The sequence below is a fragment of the Dasypus novemcinctus genome, chromosome 19, assembly GCF_030445035.2.
Source record: "Dasypus novemcinctus isolate mDasNov1 chromosome 19, mDasNov1.1.hap2, whole genome shotgun sequence".
In the NCBI taxonomy this organism is placed as follows: Eukaryota; Metazoa; Chordata; class Mammalia; order Cingulata; family Dasypodidae; genus Dasypus; species Dasypus novemcinctus.
Window position 1 is genome coordinate 7,200,977 of NC_080691.1, and position 20,145 is coordinate 7,221,121.

The 20,145-nt window shown below is 42.6% G+C and overlaps 1 protein-coding gene across 6 annotated transcripts in view; it reads right to left on the minus strand.

The window, feature by feature from the left end:
• The window catches only part of SFSWAP (splicing factor SWAP), a 76,890-nt gene that overhangs the window by 12,735 nt on the left and 44,010 nt on the right, over positions 1 to 20,145 (minus strand). For all 6 annotated transcript variants that reach the window (XR_011646464.1, XM_071209735.1, XM_071209734.1 and 3 more), the window contains 3 exons: positions 14,558 to 14,788; positions 13,244 to 13,434; positions 1,477 to 1,742 (listed from right to left, as the gene is read on the minus strand). Coding sequence is in view for 5 of the 6 variants with exons in the window: in XM_071209735.1 (XP_071065836.1) it covers positions 1,477 to 1,742; positions 13,244 to 13,434; positions 14,558 to 14,788 (688 nt within the window). In the remaining variant the exon portion in view is untranslated. The remainder of the gene's footprint in view (positions 1 to 1,476; positions 1,743 to 13,243; positions 13,435 to 14,557; positions 14,789 to 20,145) is intronic.

The window sequence follows — 20,145 nt, forward strand, 5'->3', positions numbered from 1 at the left end:
AAGCGCATGTAACCACGGTATCAGGATCTACTCTATCTGTTAAACATCCACATTAAATCAAACTACTTCCTCGCACGGAAGGAATGACGACTAGCCTTTAAGGCTGCCACTTCCCACGACGGGGAACTTACAAACCAGACTCCCTTCTGCTTGAGCCCTGCAGTAAAGGCCCGGGGGGATCTTCCTGGACGCCGTGTGCCTCAGAAGGCCTGGTTAGCTCTACATTATTTATTCCAGCTATATAATGTCATAAGGAATCTTTTCAAATAAGAAAAATATAAGTCTGGGTATGTAAGTACAATTCCTGGGAGCTTTAAAAAATGGAAAACATGCCAGTAAAGTTTTCATTTAATTGAAAAAGTTGTTTTTATTTTTATATTTTCCGTGTCTGAGGGTGAAGCAAAGGGTGGGAAGTGATGGAACTGCTGAAGGACTAGCAAAAATGCAGACTGCCAAAGAGAATTTATTTGTCACTGAAGCAAATCCAATTTCACTGCAGATGAATAAGTGTAAATACCTGTCAAAACTGTAAGGTCTGATCTGGATGAAAATAAGGAAAGCATTTTGTTTTTAAGATATTTTCAGAGGGGCAAGTGTATACGATTATACTATTTAAAAGCACAGAACACCCGCATTTTTCCTATGGAAAGGAAAGAACGAATGTCAATTATAGACAAAAATTAGATGACAATATAAGTGCAACGGTAAGGAGAAACTGAGGAAAGTCCCATCAGCATTTCATAACACGTCAAAAGGCAGGATGAAGAGTTGGAAGGGGAGAAACTGCTTTTCTGAAGCTCCTGCAAGGCATCCCCCCGCCATGGCCTTCAGGCTGCTCTACTCAGCTGTCCCCGCCAGGACCCTCCCGGCTTCCACATCTATTTTTTCTGTCACCAGAAGTGTCACACTGCTTCCTCAAGAGCTGGCTCCTGCTCAGCAGTTCCCCTGGGGGGAGGTCCGAGTCCCGTCCCTCCACAAGCTAGATGCGCACCAACGCGCCTCCCTCTCCACACACGCGTGGGCACCATGCGGAAGAGGAACACACACCAAGGGGTTCAGATTTCTTCTGTTTTGAAACTTACAAATTCAAAAGAAATCAGCATGGAAAAGTTCATTCATACAAACAAATAACAGAAGCCCAGCACACCACCCTGCAAAATTTCCAAACATTCAGCAATGTGCTAGTTTTGCTTCCAGGACCTGTTAAAGTTGAAGAAAACTTATACATATTTTAACCTAGTGTTAAGTGATGATCTTTAGTTGAATACAAAATGAAATTGTATTTTTGAAAAACCTTATCTGGATTTTCAGGCTACACATATCTGAACACACACAAGGGTCCTCTGGAGGAAAGCTGTACTTATTTGAAAATTTCTACACAGCTCTTTGTGTTATTGTGGTGAGCAACTGCTCAGACCGCTACACTAGACACGCGATGACAAGGGCACGGAGGGAAGCGACGCTGTGCACACCCACCTAGACCGCCGCACTGTCCGGTAGGCACTGGGAAGAGAATGCTTTGCTTTTGAGTGTGACCTAGACCTGGACTTGGATGACGAGTGATACTTGGGAGATCGGGATCTTGTTCGAGACCTTTTTTTGTGCTTTTTCTTTTTCTTTTCTTTTTCTTCTTCTCTGGGTGGGTCTCTGCTTTTGCTTGAAGGCCTTTCGGGTAGTTTAACGTCTAAAGTGGGAAGAGCTTTAGCTCCAGTTACTGCAGGAGAGGGCACACTGCTGGCTTCCTGTGAGCAGAAGTAAACGCCTCTGTATTAGTATCGAAAATGATGACATTTTTGAATGTAGATTTATAAATTTCAACTTTGGGTCCCTCACACCAATAGTGTGCCAATTCCTTTTTTTTTTTTTTGAGCATTTATTTTTTTAATTGTATTTTTTAAAGATACATAGATCACAAAAAAATGTTACATTAATAAAAAATAGAAAAGGTTTCCATATACCCCACCCCCCTCACCCCACTCCTCCCACATCAACCACCTCTTTCGTCATTGTGGCACATTCATTGCATTTGGTGAATACATTTTGGAGCACTGCTGCACCGCATGGTTTATAGTTCACACTGTAGTTTACACTCTCCCCCAGTCCATTCAGTGGGCTATGGTAGGATATATAATATTCAGCATCTGTCCCTGCAATATCATTTAGGCCAACTCCAAGTCCCAAAAAAGCCCCCAAATCAAGTCTCTTCTTCCTTCTCCCTGCCCTCAGCAACTACCGTGGCCACTGTCTCCACATCAATGCTATACTTTCTTCCATTACTAGTCACAATAGTTCTATAGTAGAATATCAGCAAGTCCACTCTAATCCGTATTTTGTTCCTCCATCCTGTGGACCCTGGGATGGTGATGCCCACTCCTGATTCCTTCTTCAAAAGGACCACACCACTTTCCAGGGTGTGGCTAGATTTAATGCAAGGAGAGCGGTATTTAGGATATAAAGTTAGAAATGATCTCCATGTGCTCTTTTAATAAATCATTTCAACTATCCATTGACAAAGAGATCCCCAAACTGCCAAAATTAGGCTTTTTCTGAATGTTTGTAGCACTCTGCAAATGACGGCTAATGAAAGTCTAAACTAAGGCGATTCCTGTGATCAGGAGCACACACTCTACTCCAGGGCAACAAGAGAAGAGTGCCCGGAGCGGGAAGCAGCGTCGCCTTCTGTACTTAAAGAGCCATTTTATATCACAGGCTGTCAGCATCTACCGCCAGCCCTGCCCCTCAACGAGAAGGGCCATTCCTCAATTTACTTTAAATGAATTTTATCTACAGCCCCACTGAATACCATACACCTCAAGAGGGACTGAGAAATTGGCAATTTATCACCTTGTGTCTCAGAGAATTCAGCTGCAGGGTATACCGAGAACAATCCAAGGCCGCTGCTCCAGGTCTGCCTGTCTCAAGGCTGGCGCACCTGAGCTGCGGCTGGAGGGACCTCAGCAGCGCCTATTTTCCCTCCGCCCAATGGCTCCCACCCTGCGCTCGGAGCCCCACGTACAGAGCTGGAGCCGATGGTGTTCTGGCAGGCACAGCACATCTATCTGCACCTCGTAACTGATTCTCTCTCCTTTCCTCTGCGGGTCCGTCTGGAGGTCACCACCCTCGAGGCCAACTGGATATGGGAGAGCACTTTGTACGCATGACCGCCCCAGCTGTGCTTCTCATTTTGGCTGTGAGAAGAAGCACAAATCCGTGGTGCTCCGGTGGGCAGGAATCACATTAAGACGGCGTCACCACGTGAATGAGCGGCTTCAGGACATGACACTGATTCTCAGCCTTTCCTCCCACCCCCACTAGTCACACTCAGAGCACCTCACCTTTAACGTCCTTTTGTCATTAGGAGCAGAGATTCTCAAAGGGAGGGCGAGTGTGAGAGGCAGGGGCTGAGAATCACTGTGAGGACCTACCTTGCTTGTTCCCAGTTAAAACAACTCAGACACCAGGACCTCTGGCAGAACGAGCTCAGAGACCGTCCAGCCTTCCTCACCGGGTGTGCGACTCCTTTCCTCCACATTAGCACTGCCAAGCTCATTTTTTTAAAAAGCAGTTTTATTGAGGTATATTCACATACCATAAAATCTATCTAGGAGGAGTTGTGCCCCCACCTCCCATATGGGAGGTCCCAGGTTTGGTTCCCAGTGCCTCCTAAAGAAGACAAACAAATAACGAGCAGACAATAAGCAAAAACAAGCAATGAACAAGACAATGAGTAGACAAGGAGCAAAAAACAAGCAGGGAGCCGATGCGGCTCAAGCAGTTGAGCACCTGCCTCCCACACGGGAAGGCCAGGCTCGGTTCCTGGTGCCTCCTAAAGAAAAAAAAAGACAGACCACAAGCAAAAAAACGAGTGCAAACAATGAGCAAAAGGAATGCACAAAGAGACAAGAGCGCCATCTGGAGGGGACCCTATCTAAAGTCTACAATCAGTGGCTTTTAGTGCAATCACAATGTTGTGCCTTCATTAACACAAAAGGTTATGGAACAAGTTCATTATTCAATAAAGAAAAACTCCACACCCTTGAGCAGTCACCTCTTAATCCCTCTGCCATATCTGTTTTCAAAGCTCTGTCTAAATTAATTCCAGAGATAAGAAACTCATTTTCTTAAGGGAACCCATTTCATTGTGGGGCAATTTTTGTTTTCTGTCAAAAAGCTTTTTTGCTTCAAATTCTGTTAATGTAGTATCAGTCAGGTTAAATTTTAAAATACTTTATATTTAGAAAAACTCTAACATTGGAACACTTGAAAAGAAACCAATTTCTATGTCTAAAAACAGTTATTTCCACTCTTCCATTAGTCAAGATATGTCCACAGGTGTACAGATCAAAGTGATATTTTAAGTTAAATATAAGAAATACGGTGTGGTAAGCTCCTTAACTTTAGAGGCTGGAAAAGGGTGTCCTGGTTAAGTACTCCAGCAAACATCTTTCCCTCGTGTACCACAGAGGCAGAGGGGTCACCTCAGGACACAGGTAAGCCTGCTGAGCAGGCCCTCCTCTTTCTGATCTTCGGAGGGCATCTGGGGACCTGGCGATGCTCCAAGGCAGTGGCTCGTATGGAGACCAATGGTAGCGCGCAGCCCAGCTCAGACAGGCTGGTTAGTAGAGAATGCGGCTGCTCCAGTGCCAGAAAAACCAGCTTTCAACAAGTTCTCAAAAACTCCAATCATCACAGACACTAGACTAGGAATATACATCCCATGAGAAATGAGACTAAGCTAGGGGATGAGAGACTCTATTGGGAAATTAAGCGATGGTGCTCCTGAGGCCTCCAAGGCCAAGAGAAAGGATGGGGAGAGGGTGAAGAACGCTAAAATTAGTTTCCAGAGGTCCTACTATCTAGTGGAAAGTCAGAGCCGCCTACAATCCTTTCTGAGAACAAGGCCTGGTGTATTTCCCAAGGAAGAGAGAAAGAGAAAGCCCATTTTGAGAACTGATGAGTGTATTTCATCCTTAATCCAGCAGTTGGTTCTGCGATAAGAATGGTGAGAAAAATGCGACCGCCACCTCTCCCCCGGAGCACACTCCTAATTTGCATTCCTCTTCCTGAATAAACCACCGTGACTGACTGGGATGAGGTAATATGTGACACTGAAAGACCCGAGAGATGGAAAAGTGCAGCCCTGATCAAAATCTGTGGTCACAAAGACCTAGTGGACATGAGGTGAAGTACAGGCAGAGACACAGGAAAAGCAGCGTCACAGGCCATTAGTTGAGTTTCCCTTTGTATTTTTATTGTCAAGCCTAATAATTTCAAATTTCTGAATTTTACTGTTTGTTTCTTTTGCCGTTATACTAACCAAAGTCTTTCCCAATGAGGTAAAGTTTAGTACACCATTTAATCTGAATCAATATTTTCAAAACACAACTTCTAATTAAATCATGGGATCTGTTTTTAATTCTAATAAAATAATTATCTTTCACCATTAAAATGGAAACTGGCCCCAGATTTATCATGCTGAACTACGCTGACCTTCACCAACCAGGCTGACTTAAGGCTATTCATTGTGTTGACCCTCTCTGTATTTTTCAGCTTAAGAGCACTAAAAGGAGATTTATGAACCCAGTGCCCTGTGCCTCGAACATAACAGATGTTCAAGAAGCACTGCTGGTGTCTATTCCTGTCCTTCTCAAACTGTCACTGGACTGGTGAACTTGGAAGGATCATTAAGTTCAAGAGATTACCAGAACTGGAAAAGGTCATGGACTCTGTTGTTACCACGTAGAAGATTGCATGGTAACTCAAAAGGGGCTCAACTCAAGACTTCTGAATTCTCTTCATTTTGAATTAAGAAAACATATATATGCAACAACAAAAACGGGAGAACATATGAAATGGTTTAGATGTGCTATTTATGTACATGCTTTTATGTTTTATATACTCATTAAAAATTTAATGCACTGCTAACATCTCTCCAAGCCAACAAGCACATTTTAAAACGTCATTTAAAATTATGCCCGAATATGCAGAATCACCTCTCCTGAGGAACAGATCATTGGAACCAAACAGGGTGTCAAAACAGATTAAGCACAAATGGAAATTTGGTATATGATAAAAGAGGCTCTTTAAAATTAGGGTAAAGGATGTGTGATTTTTTTGAATGGTGTTGGGACAACTGTCTAGCTATATGAACAGAGAAAGTATCTCTCCACCTTGCTCCTTACACTGAAATAAAGCGCACAAGGGGCAGATTAAAATGCACAGTGGACAAAAATGTTTAAAGTACTGGCAACAGAGCTGAGCCAAAGTGGTGGCAATAAAGACAACAGAGAGAAAAGTGAGCCAAGGGTGTGTGGGCAGTTTGTGGGGGAAAGTACAAAAGGCCAAAAAACATGAAAAGTTACTCGATGCCACTTGTGATTAAAATAGGCAAATTAAAACAAAGAGATGCCATTTCCCCACCTATCAGATTGACAGAAATTGAAAGCTGATGATGGGGAGTGGATGTAGCTCAGTGGCTGAGCGCCTGCTTCCCATGTATGAGGTCCTGGGTTCAATCCCCGGTGCCTCCTAAAAAAAAAAAAAAAGAGTTGATCATAACCAGTGTTGGCAGGGGTGTGGGAAACAGTTATTTTCATACCCCATGGAAGCAGCAAGAACTGCTATAACCTTTTTGGAAGCCAATTTAGCAATACCTTAAATAAACAAATAAAAAGTACACAGCAATTGGATCCAGCAATTCTCTGGTCAGGGATTTAAGCCACGGATATGCTTGGTATAGTACTGCAGATACATGAAATGAGGGTTTAAGTGGCATCGTTCCCAGCAGTAGAACTCTAGACAGGGAGGGTCACACACTGGTAAGTTCCAGGTGGGTCATGCGGGGAGGGTGACAAGTACTGGCAGTCACCCCCAGCACACACTGATGAAGTGCCTATGACATGCCAAGCACCACTCTAACTTTTTTGGTGTGGAAGGATCTCTATCAGAAGCGAAAAAGAGATGCCACAATAATGTATGTGGGATGGTCCCACTGCTGTAAAACTACAAATCTATAGATAGATGAATGTGTAGATTTTCTCCCTCAAGAATGTACAAGAAACCAAAATTGTAATAGATTCACCTTGGGGAAAAGCAGCTGGAAAAGAATTTTCCTCTTCATTTTATACATTTCTGTAGCAGACAAATTTTAAATATCATGTGTATATACTGCTTTCCTAAGAGAAAAATACAAAACTGCCCTTCCTTAAGATAAACAGGAAACACTGCAACTGATGGAGGTGAATTTCAAGATACGGGCGAGGAGGATTTCCGCGGGCTGGCCAGGAAAGCGTGCCTGCAGCCCGTGTGTGCCTGGCTGCTGGGGTGCTGCCTGGACCCCTATTCTAGGCCACACGCTATCAGCTCTGCCAGCCCCAGCCCACCTTGCAGGGGCTCCTCATCCGGATCATGAGACCCAAGCAGTAAATGCCTCTAAACATGTGCCATTCACACTGAAATCTGTAGCAGAGTGCCTATTAGAATATTTATTTTAAGTCATTAATGACAACTGTCAATTTAATTACAAGTATTTTGTTAGCACCCTCTGCTAACATTTTATTTTCAATGAATTGGTTTTGTAGCTACAATTTGAAGCATTATATATACCCAGAAAAATCATCCAAGTGATTTAAGAAACAAACATAACTCATTTCCATAAATTAACAGAATCAGAACAAATCCCTGAAAACAGGGCAGGTGGGAGAAGTCACATGAGAGCCAGAGGGGACAGGGGCACTGGGCTGGCGCACCTTGGGTTTGCCAGGAAACATTCTACGAGCGGTGACTCAGCAGCACAGAAGACTGGGAAAGACTGGATTCATGAGCAACGATTCCAGATGGGACTGAGATTTCACTAAAATAGAATTTTACTGGGAAATACAGATGTAACTATATAATACGATTGGCTAAAATATCTACTCACCTGCAAGCTGTCTTTTAATCAAACCTTTCATTTACTGCACAAATGACACAACACAGGAAACGAAAAAGAACCATTCATGCTCCTACCCGTGTTTTTTAAATGTTTTCCTCCCCTCCTTGCTATTTGCACAACTAGTATGGCTGCAACCATGAAAGCAGAGGCATCTACATTCTGCTTCTCCCCTCATTAGATCAAAAGTATTTCCTGTGTCTTTATAGCTGTAACAATCACAGTTAGGGGCAGCACCCCACCTGCCCTCACAGCACGGCAACCTGAGCAGAGCGGAGAGCACGCCCTGGCAGTGTGCAGCGACTGGATAAGAGGCTGGAAGGCCATCCCCAGAAGGGCCGAGGCCCAGGGCTGTGGTGACATCCCTCACCCTGACTCCAGATGCTCCCAAGGCGTGGCACCTGGTGGGGGCCCTGGGGAAGGACGGCCAGCTCTCAGAGCCACAGAGCATGCAGGTGGTCTGGAGCACCCAAGACGAGGTGCGGCGAGCAGCCCACACGCCACGCCACGCCATTCCACTATCTGACCAGCCCCCACACAAACCTGAATTCACTGCTCTCCCCAGTTCAGTGCAGGGCGTACTTTTTAAAGACACCTGCTGGATTAGAGGAAATTTCAGACTTATTTCTGAGACAAGAAAGTGGATTCTGCCTTCAGCAGAATGTTAAAGACTAGAATGCTGTTTTCCTCAGAAAACCAAGCAAACCAAGCTACTAAATTCAGCAAAAATTAGTTATGAATAACAGTCCTGGACTCTTGGAAATTACACTGGAAATGCCAATGTAAGTAAGTGAAAAAAAAAAAAAGCAAGGGTTGTTTTCTATATTAAAGGGATGAAGTGGTAGCAGACATGCCTGGGACACTGAAGACACTTTGTGGGACAGGGCGCCAGTGTGCGAGCCGGGCAGGAAAGGCGGTGGGTGCTGCATGGCCTCACGAAACAGGCCCCGCGCTCAGGGGACTGTCGCAGTATATGTAACTGACTTGCAAATGGTTCAGAAAAAAGAGAGCGAGCAAGTGAGTGAGCACGTGAGCAAGAGGACATGTGTGCACACACAAGCAGATGTTAATGTCTGAGGACTCAGTGTTCACTGGTCTATCTCCATTTTTCTGGAGGTCTGAAATTTTTAAAAAGTAAAATTCCTGCAGTTACCACTGTTTTTTTTTTTAAGAAAAATTTGAGGTTGAGAAAGATTTTCGTTCTGTTTTGTTTCATTTTAAATGACTGTTTTTAATCTTAAAAAAAAAAGTATGTTTTCTGGATAGAAGCCTTCACAGTAGCTAACAAAATATTAAACTTCCTCTCCTGTCCTGCTATTTTCTCAAATAAGATGGCCCAAAGCTCTGGAAAATATAAGCCTTGCCTAACCAAAGAAAACAGGCTAGTAAGTCAAGTCCTCAACCGTAACACTTGCCATATTTACGAACATTATTCCTGTAAAAATGAAACTAAGCTTAATTACAATCAATGCCTAAAAGTTGCCTCCTGAAAAGCTCCTTATATGCAAATGCAGCCTCTCTCTGCAAATAAACTCATTACCTTCCCCCAATATGGGATATAACTCCCAGGGAAGAGCCCACCTGGCACTGAGGGATCAATACCAATCAGTAACTACTGATGCATTTGAAGAAAAACCTTGATTAAAAGGAAATAATAAATAAAACAGAGTTTTTATGGCTAAGAGATTTCAAAGTCTAAGTCAGAAGGTCATTCTGGAGCTTACTCAGGTCTCAGCCAGACTCCACAAACTACAGTAAACAGATCCTGAGAGAAGTGCTCCTGAGGCCCAGCAGCATCTGGATAGCACGGGTAAGCCACACGGCCTCATGTAAGCAACTCCCCCAACACCCATGGTGGGTCCTATTTGGGAATATATGAAAACCGTTTCCCCAGTATAACATAGTTATACTCATTTATAAACCCCCCAATCATGATTCTTCTACTTCTTGTATATAAACCTATACCTTTCAATTTCCTTGTTAAATTTATTTCTCAGCGACTTAAAGACTTTGGACAGTTCCTGCACTGGTTGAGAACCCTGAATCCAGCACAGTTGCAGCTGCCAACTCCCACTCTCCAGTTCTTTGGGCTTGCCCTGGACAACTAACACAACAGAGATGCTAGACCAGCTCCACCCCAAGGCAAGGAGTGTCTTCAACTCCAAGTAAAGCACTTCCACTTCTCTGTCCCATAATATCTATGTCCCTCCTCAGCTTGAATCCATCAGAGTGGACGCTGTTCTCCAGATAGAAGACTGAGCACAAATAAGCGGGGAATGTAATCACTGATTAAAGTGGATACACTGTTACTATAGTTTTTACCTTGTGTTAACTGAGTAACCTGTAACATTGATATAAAAAAAAAAAATTTATATAAAAGCCAGGACCATAAAACTCCTAGAAGAAAATGTACAGAAACATCTTAAAGACCTTGTGGTAGGAGGTGGTTTCTTAGACCTTACACCCAAAGCATGAACAATAAAAAAATAAATGGGACCTCCTTAAAATGAAACACTTTTGCACCTCAAAGGACTTTATCAAAAGAGCAAAAGGCAGCCAACTCAATGGGAAAAAGTATTTGGAAAACAAACATCTGGTAAGAGTTTAATATCCATGATATACAAAAAGATGTCACAATACAACAATGGAAAAACAAATGACCTGATTAAAAAATGGGGCAAAAGATCTGAATAGACAAAGAAGAAATACAAATAGCAAAACAAAAAAACAAACAAAAAAAAAAACCATGAAAAAATGTTCACCACCACTAGCAATTAGGGAAATGCAAATCAAAGCTACAATAAGATATCATTTCACACCTATTAGAACAGCCGCTTTTAAAAGACAGAGAGCTACAAGTGCTGGAGAGGACGTGGAGAGATAGGAACACTTATTCACTGTTGGTGGGAATGCAGAATGGTCCAGCCACTGTGGAGGACTGTTTGGCAGTTCCTAAAGAAGCTGAATATAGATTTTCCATGTGAACCTGCAAAACCACTACTGGGTATATACCCAGAAGAACTGAGAGGAGTAACACGAACAGACATCTGCACACCGAGGTTCACTGTGGCATTATTCACAATTGCCAAAGATGCATACAACCCAAGTGTTCATCAACTGATGAATGGATAAACAAACTGTGGTGTATACATACGATGGAATATTATGCAGTTGTAAGGAGAAATTAAGTTGTAAAGCGTATGACAACATGGATGAACCTAGAGGACATTATGTTTAGTGAAGCAAGCCAAACAAAAGGACAAATGCTGTATGATTTCGCTATTATAAACTAAATATATTGTGTAATATCATGGAATTAATAATTTGAATATGGGTCACCAGAAAATAGAATGAGGTTAGATAATGGAAAGCTGAGGATTAACTTGTGCATAATTGGTAAAAAGGATGTGTGTTAATATTGGGAAATGAACAGAAAAGGTGAAAGCACAACATGTTTGTAACTAGCAGTACTATTATAAGGGTATGACAGTGTTTGAAAGGGAAAGTCTACGGTCATGTATATTACAAAAACGAAAGCTAAAAAATGTTAACAGGAATGTAGAGAATAGTAATACTGCATGTGAAATATGAATATGGGTAAAATTGCATATATAAGACCGTTTTTCTTTGAAATTCAACTAATATATGTTAATACTACAAGATGTTAATATCAGACAAAAAAACCCCATTATGCTAGATGAAAGAACAGACATAAAATACTACATATTATATGATTCCATTTATATAAAATGTTAATATAAATCAATTTATAAAGACAGAATTAGATTAGTGGTTATATAAGGCTGGGGAAGGATAAAGGCATTGACAGGTGACTGCTAAGGGATGTAGGGTTTTCTTTTTGGAGTGATGAAATTGTTCTAAAATCTTCTGTGGTGATGAATGCACAACATTGTGATTGTACTAAAAGCCACTGATTATACAGATTTGCTAGACAGTATGATATGTGAATATATCTCAACAGAACTGCTTAAAAAGTATTTATATAAAAAATAATAAAGCCACATTTTTTACCTGTTGTCTAATTTTGGGTCTACAACCCATTCTGATATTATAATTAAAATGGAAAGAGGCCTTTAATGCATTTAAAATTGGGAAACTAGCTATAAAAAGTTCAGTTTGTCACAAGTGATTGATACAAAGACAATTAATCCTCCCACAAACCTGAATGGATTAATCATGCTCTCTTACATTTCCTACTTTAAAAAAGTTAGGTCTTTTGGACTAGATACTGGCGATGGTTTCACAGTATCTCATGTGGATGTACTAAATTATGAATGTACTAAATGCCACTGAACTGTTCACCTCACAATGGTTCACATGTTTTGTGCATTGTACTGCCACACACATACACACACAAAAAGTCATGTCTCTACAATGTTTTCGAACTCACAAAAGAATCATTAGATATTCTTAAAATAGGGTTTAGACACACAACAAAAGTCAGAGGTGGACTTGCTCTAAGAGCACATAAAACAGAACGTGAGAGACTCCACAGCATTTTCACGGAGGATGAGGTGCTGCCGTGGAGCCGACACTACTGCAGCCCGCCCCGTCTCGGGCTCCATCCGAGCACCTCCCACCCTGCCCAGCCTCATTGCAGCTCTGTCATCGCCATCTGAGGAGGGACTAGGGCCTGGGGTGGGGGGCCAAGCCGTGGCCACACAGACTGGAGACGCGCAGAAGAGTTTGGTGCCAGGCGGTCATCTCAGGGGTCTGTACTCTGGACCCCTCTCACCAAAAGACGATGGCCACCATTTTACTCCTTACTTGAATGAAAACACTGGTACTGCCGTAGACCCCAGCTTCACCGCTGCCACACACGCCTTAATGCAGCCTGTTATACTGTATTCCACCTACAAGCCTGCCCCAAGTTTCCTAGAATGCTCTCCCACCAGTCCTGTATGGTAAGCCACAAGGCAGAGATGCCTAATCTGGGGTCCAGGGGCTTGTAAATTCTCTGAAACTGTACCCAACATTTGGTGTTTACGTGCCTATGTGCATTTATGGGAAGAGTTTTATCAGATCCTTAAAGACTCGCAGCCAGTAAGGAACAGTATGGAAGCCCATGGAGGAGGAAGGAACTGGGGGGCTAATCTCCCTCTCAGCCAGGGGTGACGGCACATATATACTTTTTTTACTATTTTTTTGGGGGGTATTTTTATCTATCTATTTATTTATTTATTTTTGTTTATTTCTTTTCTTTTCGTTTTTTTTTTAGTTGTTTCTAGCACATATATACTTTCCTCAACTGTGGAACTCTAAGAATGTCGAGGTACAATTTCTCTAACTTACCTCTACATTGAAAGGACTCTCCTCAATTTTTCCAACTTCTGCTTCTGCCAGAGGATTTTTTAAGGTTTGTAAAAATAAAGCAGCTTTCCTTTTACGTTCTGCTTGAAGTTGTTTCTCCTTTGATTCCTTAGATGCTTGGGCGAGCTTTTCTCTGGCAGCAGCTGCAAGTCGATCCTCTAACTTTTGCTTTGCTTAAGGAATAAACAACAAAAAAAGTTTAGAGCAAGCAGTATTTTATATTGCTATCTTAATTTTTAGAGGGAGCAGAAGGGTCACAACATACAATTAGATATAATTATTAAAGGAAACCTAACATGATACAAATTTCTGAATAGGTAAACAAATTGGGCAAATAGGTTTTTGAGAATATAGGTATATAATTTTATTTTTTTGATATTCTACTTTTAAAACCAAAATCAGAAAGTTGATGTGCTTCCAACCTAGTGAGAGCTGGAACAATGGAGACCCTCAGAACGGTTCATGTGAACACGGATCGCACGTAATCATACGAGGCAAGGCACACGACACATACGAAGTGTTCTGCTCCAAATGATCCAACAAGTGGTTTGACTTACACAGTGAGTGCAGATTTAGATACACATGCATAAATCCAAATTTGCTTGGGGAGAGCAACCATAGTACAATGCACGTTCTTGACAGGCAAATTGTGGTTAAAACATTACCTCTTACACAGGTTGCTTGATCTGTTCGTATATGTACAGAAAAAGCAATTTAAGAGAATTCGTTAGATATAAACCACAAAGGTGAGCGTTAATGAACTAACTAAATGTGGAACAGGAAGGGGGGAAGGACGACTCTGGGCGGCCCCACCCCCCCACGCCACTGGGGACGTGTGGTGGAGCGTGCTGCCCCTGCGCAGGAACCAGCCTGAGAACCAGCTTGGGCTGGTCCTCTTCAGGGCCTGCCCATCCTGGTCTGAGACAGCCTGGCCAAGGGGCACCTCCTGGTGTAGGACATTAGCACCAGCTGGGAGCACGGGCGAGCTCTGCACCCCAAGGCTGCAATCTAAACACAAAGCGCTTTCTCCATCACAGCACTTGAGCTGGGGTGCAAAGGTTTAAGGCACCAACGTGCTTTCTCTACAAAGTGCCAAAGGCACTGCATCTGATGCTTAATCAAGAGTCGTGCTCATTACTCCGACAGAACTTTCCAAATGCTAAAAAAAAAAGAGACACAACTCCCAAATGAACTCCACACACTTAAGATTCTAGCTGGCAGCCTGAATACTTTTGGTTTAGATTAATCTTGTATTTATGTACTTTCTTTCAAGAAGTTTAAAATGTATCTACAAACCTTGTTTTGCTTCTAGCTCCTCTTGGGTAAGTTGAGGTTTCTTCTCCTCAACAACTACACAGGGTGGGGCAACTGCTGGATTAGCGTTTGTGGCACTACTAGAACTTTCTTGGCCTTCTTTGCTTTCTTCATCATCATCACTGTCATCATCTAGCTTAACGCGATTTTTTTCCAGGGGAAGTAGGTCGTTTTCTTTGGCCTTGATTGCAAAGCTTATTGGAGCAAAGGAGGCTATTGAGAAAGGGTGAAAATTGTAACACATGGTCAGGTAACTAGAAGAGGAGGGCAGAAATGTCACAGGCCCTCCGGTCTCCTGGGTGAGCAGTGGTCAGCAGAAGGGGTACCCATCCTGAGTGGAGCCACATCTTATGCAGGAGGGGGTTCTCCTGCCGGGGAGTCAGGCCTGCAGTGCCCAGGACCCTGCTGGAACCCACTGTAAATGCAGAGGCTGCGGTCCGTGTGGTGGGTGCCTGGGTCAGGCTGGGCCTGGGGAGGCTCATGTGACGAATGTCCCAGGCAGGGGACAACGCAGTGGGAGCTCCGCCTCGGGACCCCGCATGCACACCTCCCTGAAAGGAAGGGTAGGGCATGGGGTTCCCTGCACAGTTTCCCTTTTCTGTGGCAGGAGGGGCTGCGCACCCAGCCGATTTTGTGTTAGGTAAGCAGGCATAAGATGTGATTCCACTCAAGAAGGTCCCTGAACAAAATCCCCACTCATGACACAGTCCTTTCTTATCAAGCAAACAGGATAAAATCCATTCCTCTATCAGCAGACATTTCACTGGGCACCAACTGTGTTAGAGTACTCTATACAGCTCTCTGAATTTTTAAATCTTTGGTTCAATTTTTCTCCCCTAGAATATTTTAAGAGAAATGACAGTCCCAAGGGTCTCACCCCATCCATTTCAACAACTCGCTGACTCCCCTTCTCCTTCAGATGGTAAAGGCTCTTACAAACTGCTAACTGACTGTACCAAGATACTTTATTTTCAAAACCATGAGTTATTATTTATGGCGGATATGCAAGTAAACCAAAATGAGGAGAAAGCCTAAATATACTGCAAATCAGCTGTGCGGGGAAAACGAATTCCAGACAAATAAGAGAAGGCTGTAGGGATGGGTGACATTTACGTCCCTGGTCCTCCTGAGAACCGCTCTTCCCTCATCAGTTCTAAACCAATGAAGGATTTAAAGAAGATGCAAAGCACTTAAATAGTCTAGGTTTTTGAAACATAATCTTTCCTCAATAGTCACATCTAGCTACAAAGCATACCCTGAACAATATTTTTTAAGTCAAATTGGAAAGAAGCAAAATAAGTCTGTACTGATTATGCAGTTATGCAATTTCAGGTCTGGAATGCTGTATGTTTACATTCATGATAGTCGCCTCCCCCCTCAAAAAAAAAAGCAACCCAAAAATATAACATTGGGATTTGAAAATGTTTTATAAGGATATTCACTATTAACCGTTTTGTTGTGTTTATGTTAAAAAGAGCAGTTATCTTTCAGATAAAATGGCTAAAATGATGTGTGTGATGTTGGAATTTGCTTCAAAATATTCTGGGCACAGGTTGTGACTGAGATATCGTAAATAAGGTTAGTCTTGGGGATAATTTCTGAAACGGAGTGAGGAGTGCTCGTGTGTGCAGGGTCCTTACATTAGGCTCTATTCTTACATATGCTTGAAATTTTCCATGAGGAAAAAAGCAGACCAAAACTAACTAACCCTTTACTGCCTGCAATAATATCGTCTCTAACAAACACAGGCGAAAGAAGAGTAAACTTCACTTAAAATGCTTAATCAAAATGACTAAACGGGCTAGAATAAAATATTAAATCACAAAATGATCTTATAATGATTCCTCCTAAACCATCTCTTTCCTCAAATTAGAAAAGTAAGCAAGCAACATATATTAAAAGGAAAGCTTCTTGAAGGCTTTCTATCTAAGCACAACACGTAAAGCAGTTTACACAGCTTTTCGGCATGCCAAATATAAGGTCAAAGGATACTATTAATGGATGTGTAAAAGCATTGACCACCAGGCATCTTTTACATGCTGTCTCGGTGAACACTTACAATCCCATAGAACCGATGCCAACTGACCAAAATGAAGAAGCAGGGGCTAACAGGGTTAAGTGACACACCCAAGGAACAGCTAGAGAGCAGGGATTAGGCATTAGCTCTTTATACAGTATTCAAGTGCATAACTGTTGCTTCTGCAGAGCCATTTTGAACACATCACAGCTCTGAAAGCACTTCCGACGGTCTCCAATGGCTTCCCACTGCAGAACCAACTCCGAGGTCCTTCCACAGCTCCCACGCCCTGTGTGGTGTGGACCTACCTATTTCTGCAGCTAATCTGTCCCACTCCTGCCCCTGCACGGGGCGCTCCAGCCACCCTGGCTCTCTTCACCCATGAGCACGCTGGACCCAGGGCAGTCTCAGCACTGCTGGCGGGCCTCCCCGCTGCCCGTCTCTCCCCACCTTCTCACCTCCAGACCACAGACTCTCGTTTGCACTGATGTGCCTGTTTAGGGTCTGCGCCACCGCAGGGGAGAACCACGCATGCACGACGGTGTGCCTGCCATGCTCATGGATGCTGCACAGGGCCTGGCACAGAGCGGGCACTCAGGAAGTACTCATGAACGAACCACCAGCCCCAAGTCCTCCATTGTTCATATCAGACATGCTTCCATTTTTAAGGTAACAACTTTAACTGCTAGGTTTTAATGTCAAAATTAATAGCATTCTCTAAGGAAAACCTGGGAATGTACATCCACGAACAAAATCAAAGACCCACTGCAGTTTGGATGGGGGTGTCCCTGGCAAGCACATGAGTACTCACCTACACACAATTTTTACAGAAGAAAAATGGGATCACAGCACACAGCTTTATAACCTGTTATCATTTAATAAGCACCTTTCCATATAAATACTGTCGACATGCTTTTATGTTAGCAAATACAGATCATTTAACAAAATGGCAACAGTAGTTCTTAGCATGAATATGCTAATTTATTTCATAATCTCCCACAACTGCTCCCATTTCCCTACTTTTTTTTTAGGCCCCACACTGTGACTGGCACCTGTCACCCCCATCTCTGAGCCACACCTCCTAGGAGCAGGGGGGCTGGGACAAAGGACATTCACACTCCAATGTCCTCTGGCCTCCTCCAGGAAGGCTGTCCAAATTACGCTTCCAGAAACAATGCACGAGGGTCCCCGTTTCCTCACAGCTCTCCTATCATCTAGCAGAAGCGTTTTTTTAATGTTGCCAATTTGTGAGAAAGATTAAAAAGCAGTATCTTGTAAATGAAAAACAAACTATTTATTAAATATCTATTCTTTTGTGAACAATCTTTTCATGTCTGGTCCATTTTTTCTCTTGCAATGGTGGTCTTTTAAAAATTGATTTATAAGTGTTCTTTCTCTAGTAAGTATATTAGCCCTCTGCCTCCCAGTATATTACAAATCATCACTTTTGATCTTTTCCTTTATTTATGCCCTGCCCGTCAGCCCTTCTAATCTTTCCGTATGATTTATGGCTTCAATTCTTAAAAAGTCCTTTCTAACTCCAAGATTACTTTGGAAAAGCTCTCTTTATTTTCTCCCACTCTTAAGATTTCCTTTTTCACATTTAAATATTTACTCTTTCTGGGGTTATTACTGTCACTGGATGTGATGTTGGGGGGGGGCTCTTAAATATTTCTTTTCCAAATGGAAGCTTGTTTTCCCAACATAAATTATTGTTATATTAAAGAAGTTTTTATCAACTACTTCAGGAAATGTTGATGCTTTAGCACCTATTGAGATAAAAACACGGACAGTCCCTCATCTGTTACATGACAACCACAGTAGTTCTTCGGGTGCAATGTCCCACCGGGATTCCTGAGATGACCGATCATTATTTTAACACAAAGCTGGGCCGGCGGGAGGTCTAGGCTGGCCTGCCTCTGTGGGTCTCACTACCAGGGCTGTGGAGTGCCTTCACTTCCCAGCTGCTCCCTGCTTTGCACTGGCGGGAATGACACAGCTTTCTCTGGCTCTTGATGGTCAACCAGCTTGCCTTGTCTTGGCCTACTGTGCTTTTAGAGGTATTTCGTCTAAGAAATATGCATCTCTGCCACTTTCCCATCTCTGCTTGAAACAATTTGAGCAACTCATTTTCCTTAGAAAACAATATTTTTCAGGGATTTTCAAATTCATTCAAATTGAGTTACATAGCTTTATCTTATGTCCTTAAAAGAATAGCTCTGTGGTCATTTGTTTACAATGTTGTGGATTTGAAATTTGATTTTTTTTTAAGGAGGTACTGGGGATTGAACCCAAGACTTTATACATGGGAAGCAAGTGTTCAACCACTGAGCTACATCTGCTCCCCAATCCTTTTTTTTTTCTATATTAAACTTACCCAACAATTGACTATTACACTGGTTTCTTATTATTGTTCCTTCACTAATTTCTGTTCTTATTTTTGATTCCCCTTTCCTGCTTTCCTTAGACACATTTTATAGTTTCTTCTTTCTCTTAGACACTTGAGTTGAATGCTTTAAGTATTTCGTTTAGGAAACAGATGTGGCTCAACCAATTGGGCTCCTGTCTACCATGTAGGAGGTCCAGGGTTCGATGCCCAGGGCCTCCAGGTGAGGGCGAGCTGGCCCACGTGGAGGGCCAGCCCACACTGGAAATGCCACCCCACACAGGAGTGCCCCTGTGTGTGGGAATGCCACCCAGAGTGGGAAAGCCACCCCGCGCATGAGTGCTGGCTGATGCTGAGAGCTGGCATAGCAAGATGACACAACAAGAGACACAGAGCAGAGAAAACAAAAAGATGTAGCAGAACCAGGAACTGAGGTGGCACAAGAGAGTAACTGCCTCTCTCCTACTCTGGAAGGTCCCAGAATTGGTTCCTGGAGTGGCCTAATGAGAACAGAAGGAGACAGAGAAGAACATGCATAGAATGGACACAGAGAGCAGACAATGGGGAGAACAGGGGCAGGATGGGGAAATAAAAAAAAATTAAAAAAGAAATGTTGAAGTAATAAGTGATAGAACCTTAAAGGCCTACAAATACAGGAACGATGAAACCAGATTAAAAAAAAAAAAGTATTTTATTTCCATTTTCTCTTTACCAACATAAGCATCTAAGGTGAAACATTTTTCTTTGAATAGCATTCTCACTACATTTGATCATTTTTTTTGGCTAAGTACCTAATTATTGAGATTGTTGACAGGTCTGGAAGGCTTTCTGCTCCAGCATTTGGAAAACTTCATTCACACTGCAGACCTCTCTAGCACTTAACGTTGTGGGAAGTCTGCCGTACGGCCCGGACTTGCCTCTCCTGGGGGACAGCCTATTGCTCTACCTTCATGCTCTTCCTTCTGCCTCTACTCCTTCCCTTTGAGATCTGAAAAAAATTTCAAACTTGTTTTCTCATCCAATCTGTTTTTAGTTCTTTCATTACATTTTAAAATTCAGCAATCTATTTCTAAGCAATCTTTCCACATTATCAGCTGCACCAGCTTTACAGATATAATTCATGAGATTACAAATCAGAGGTTGAAAATTTCTTTTTCCTGTTCCCTA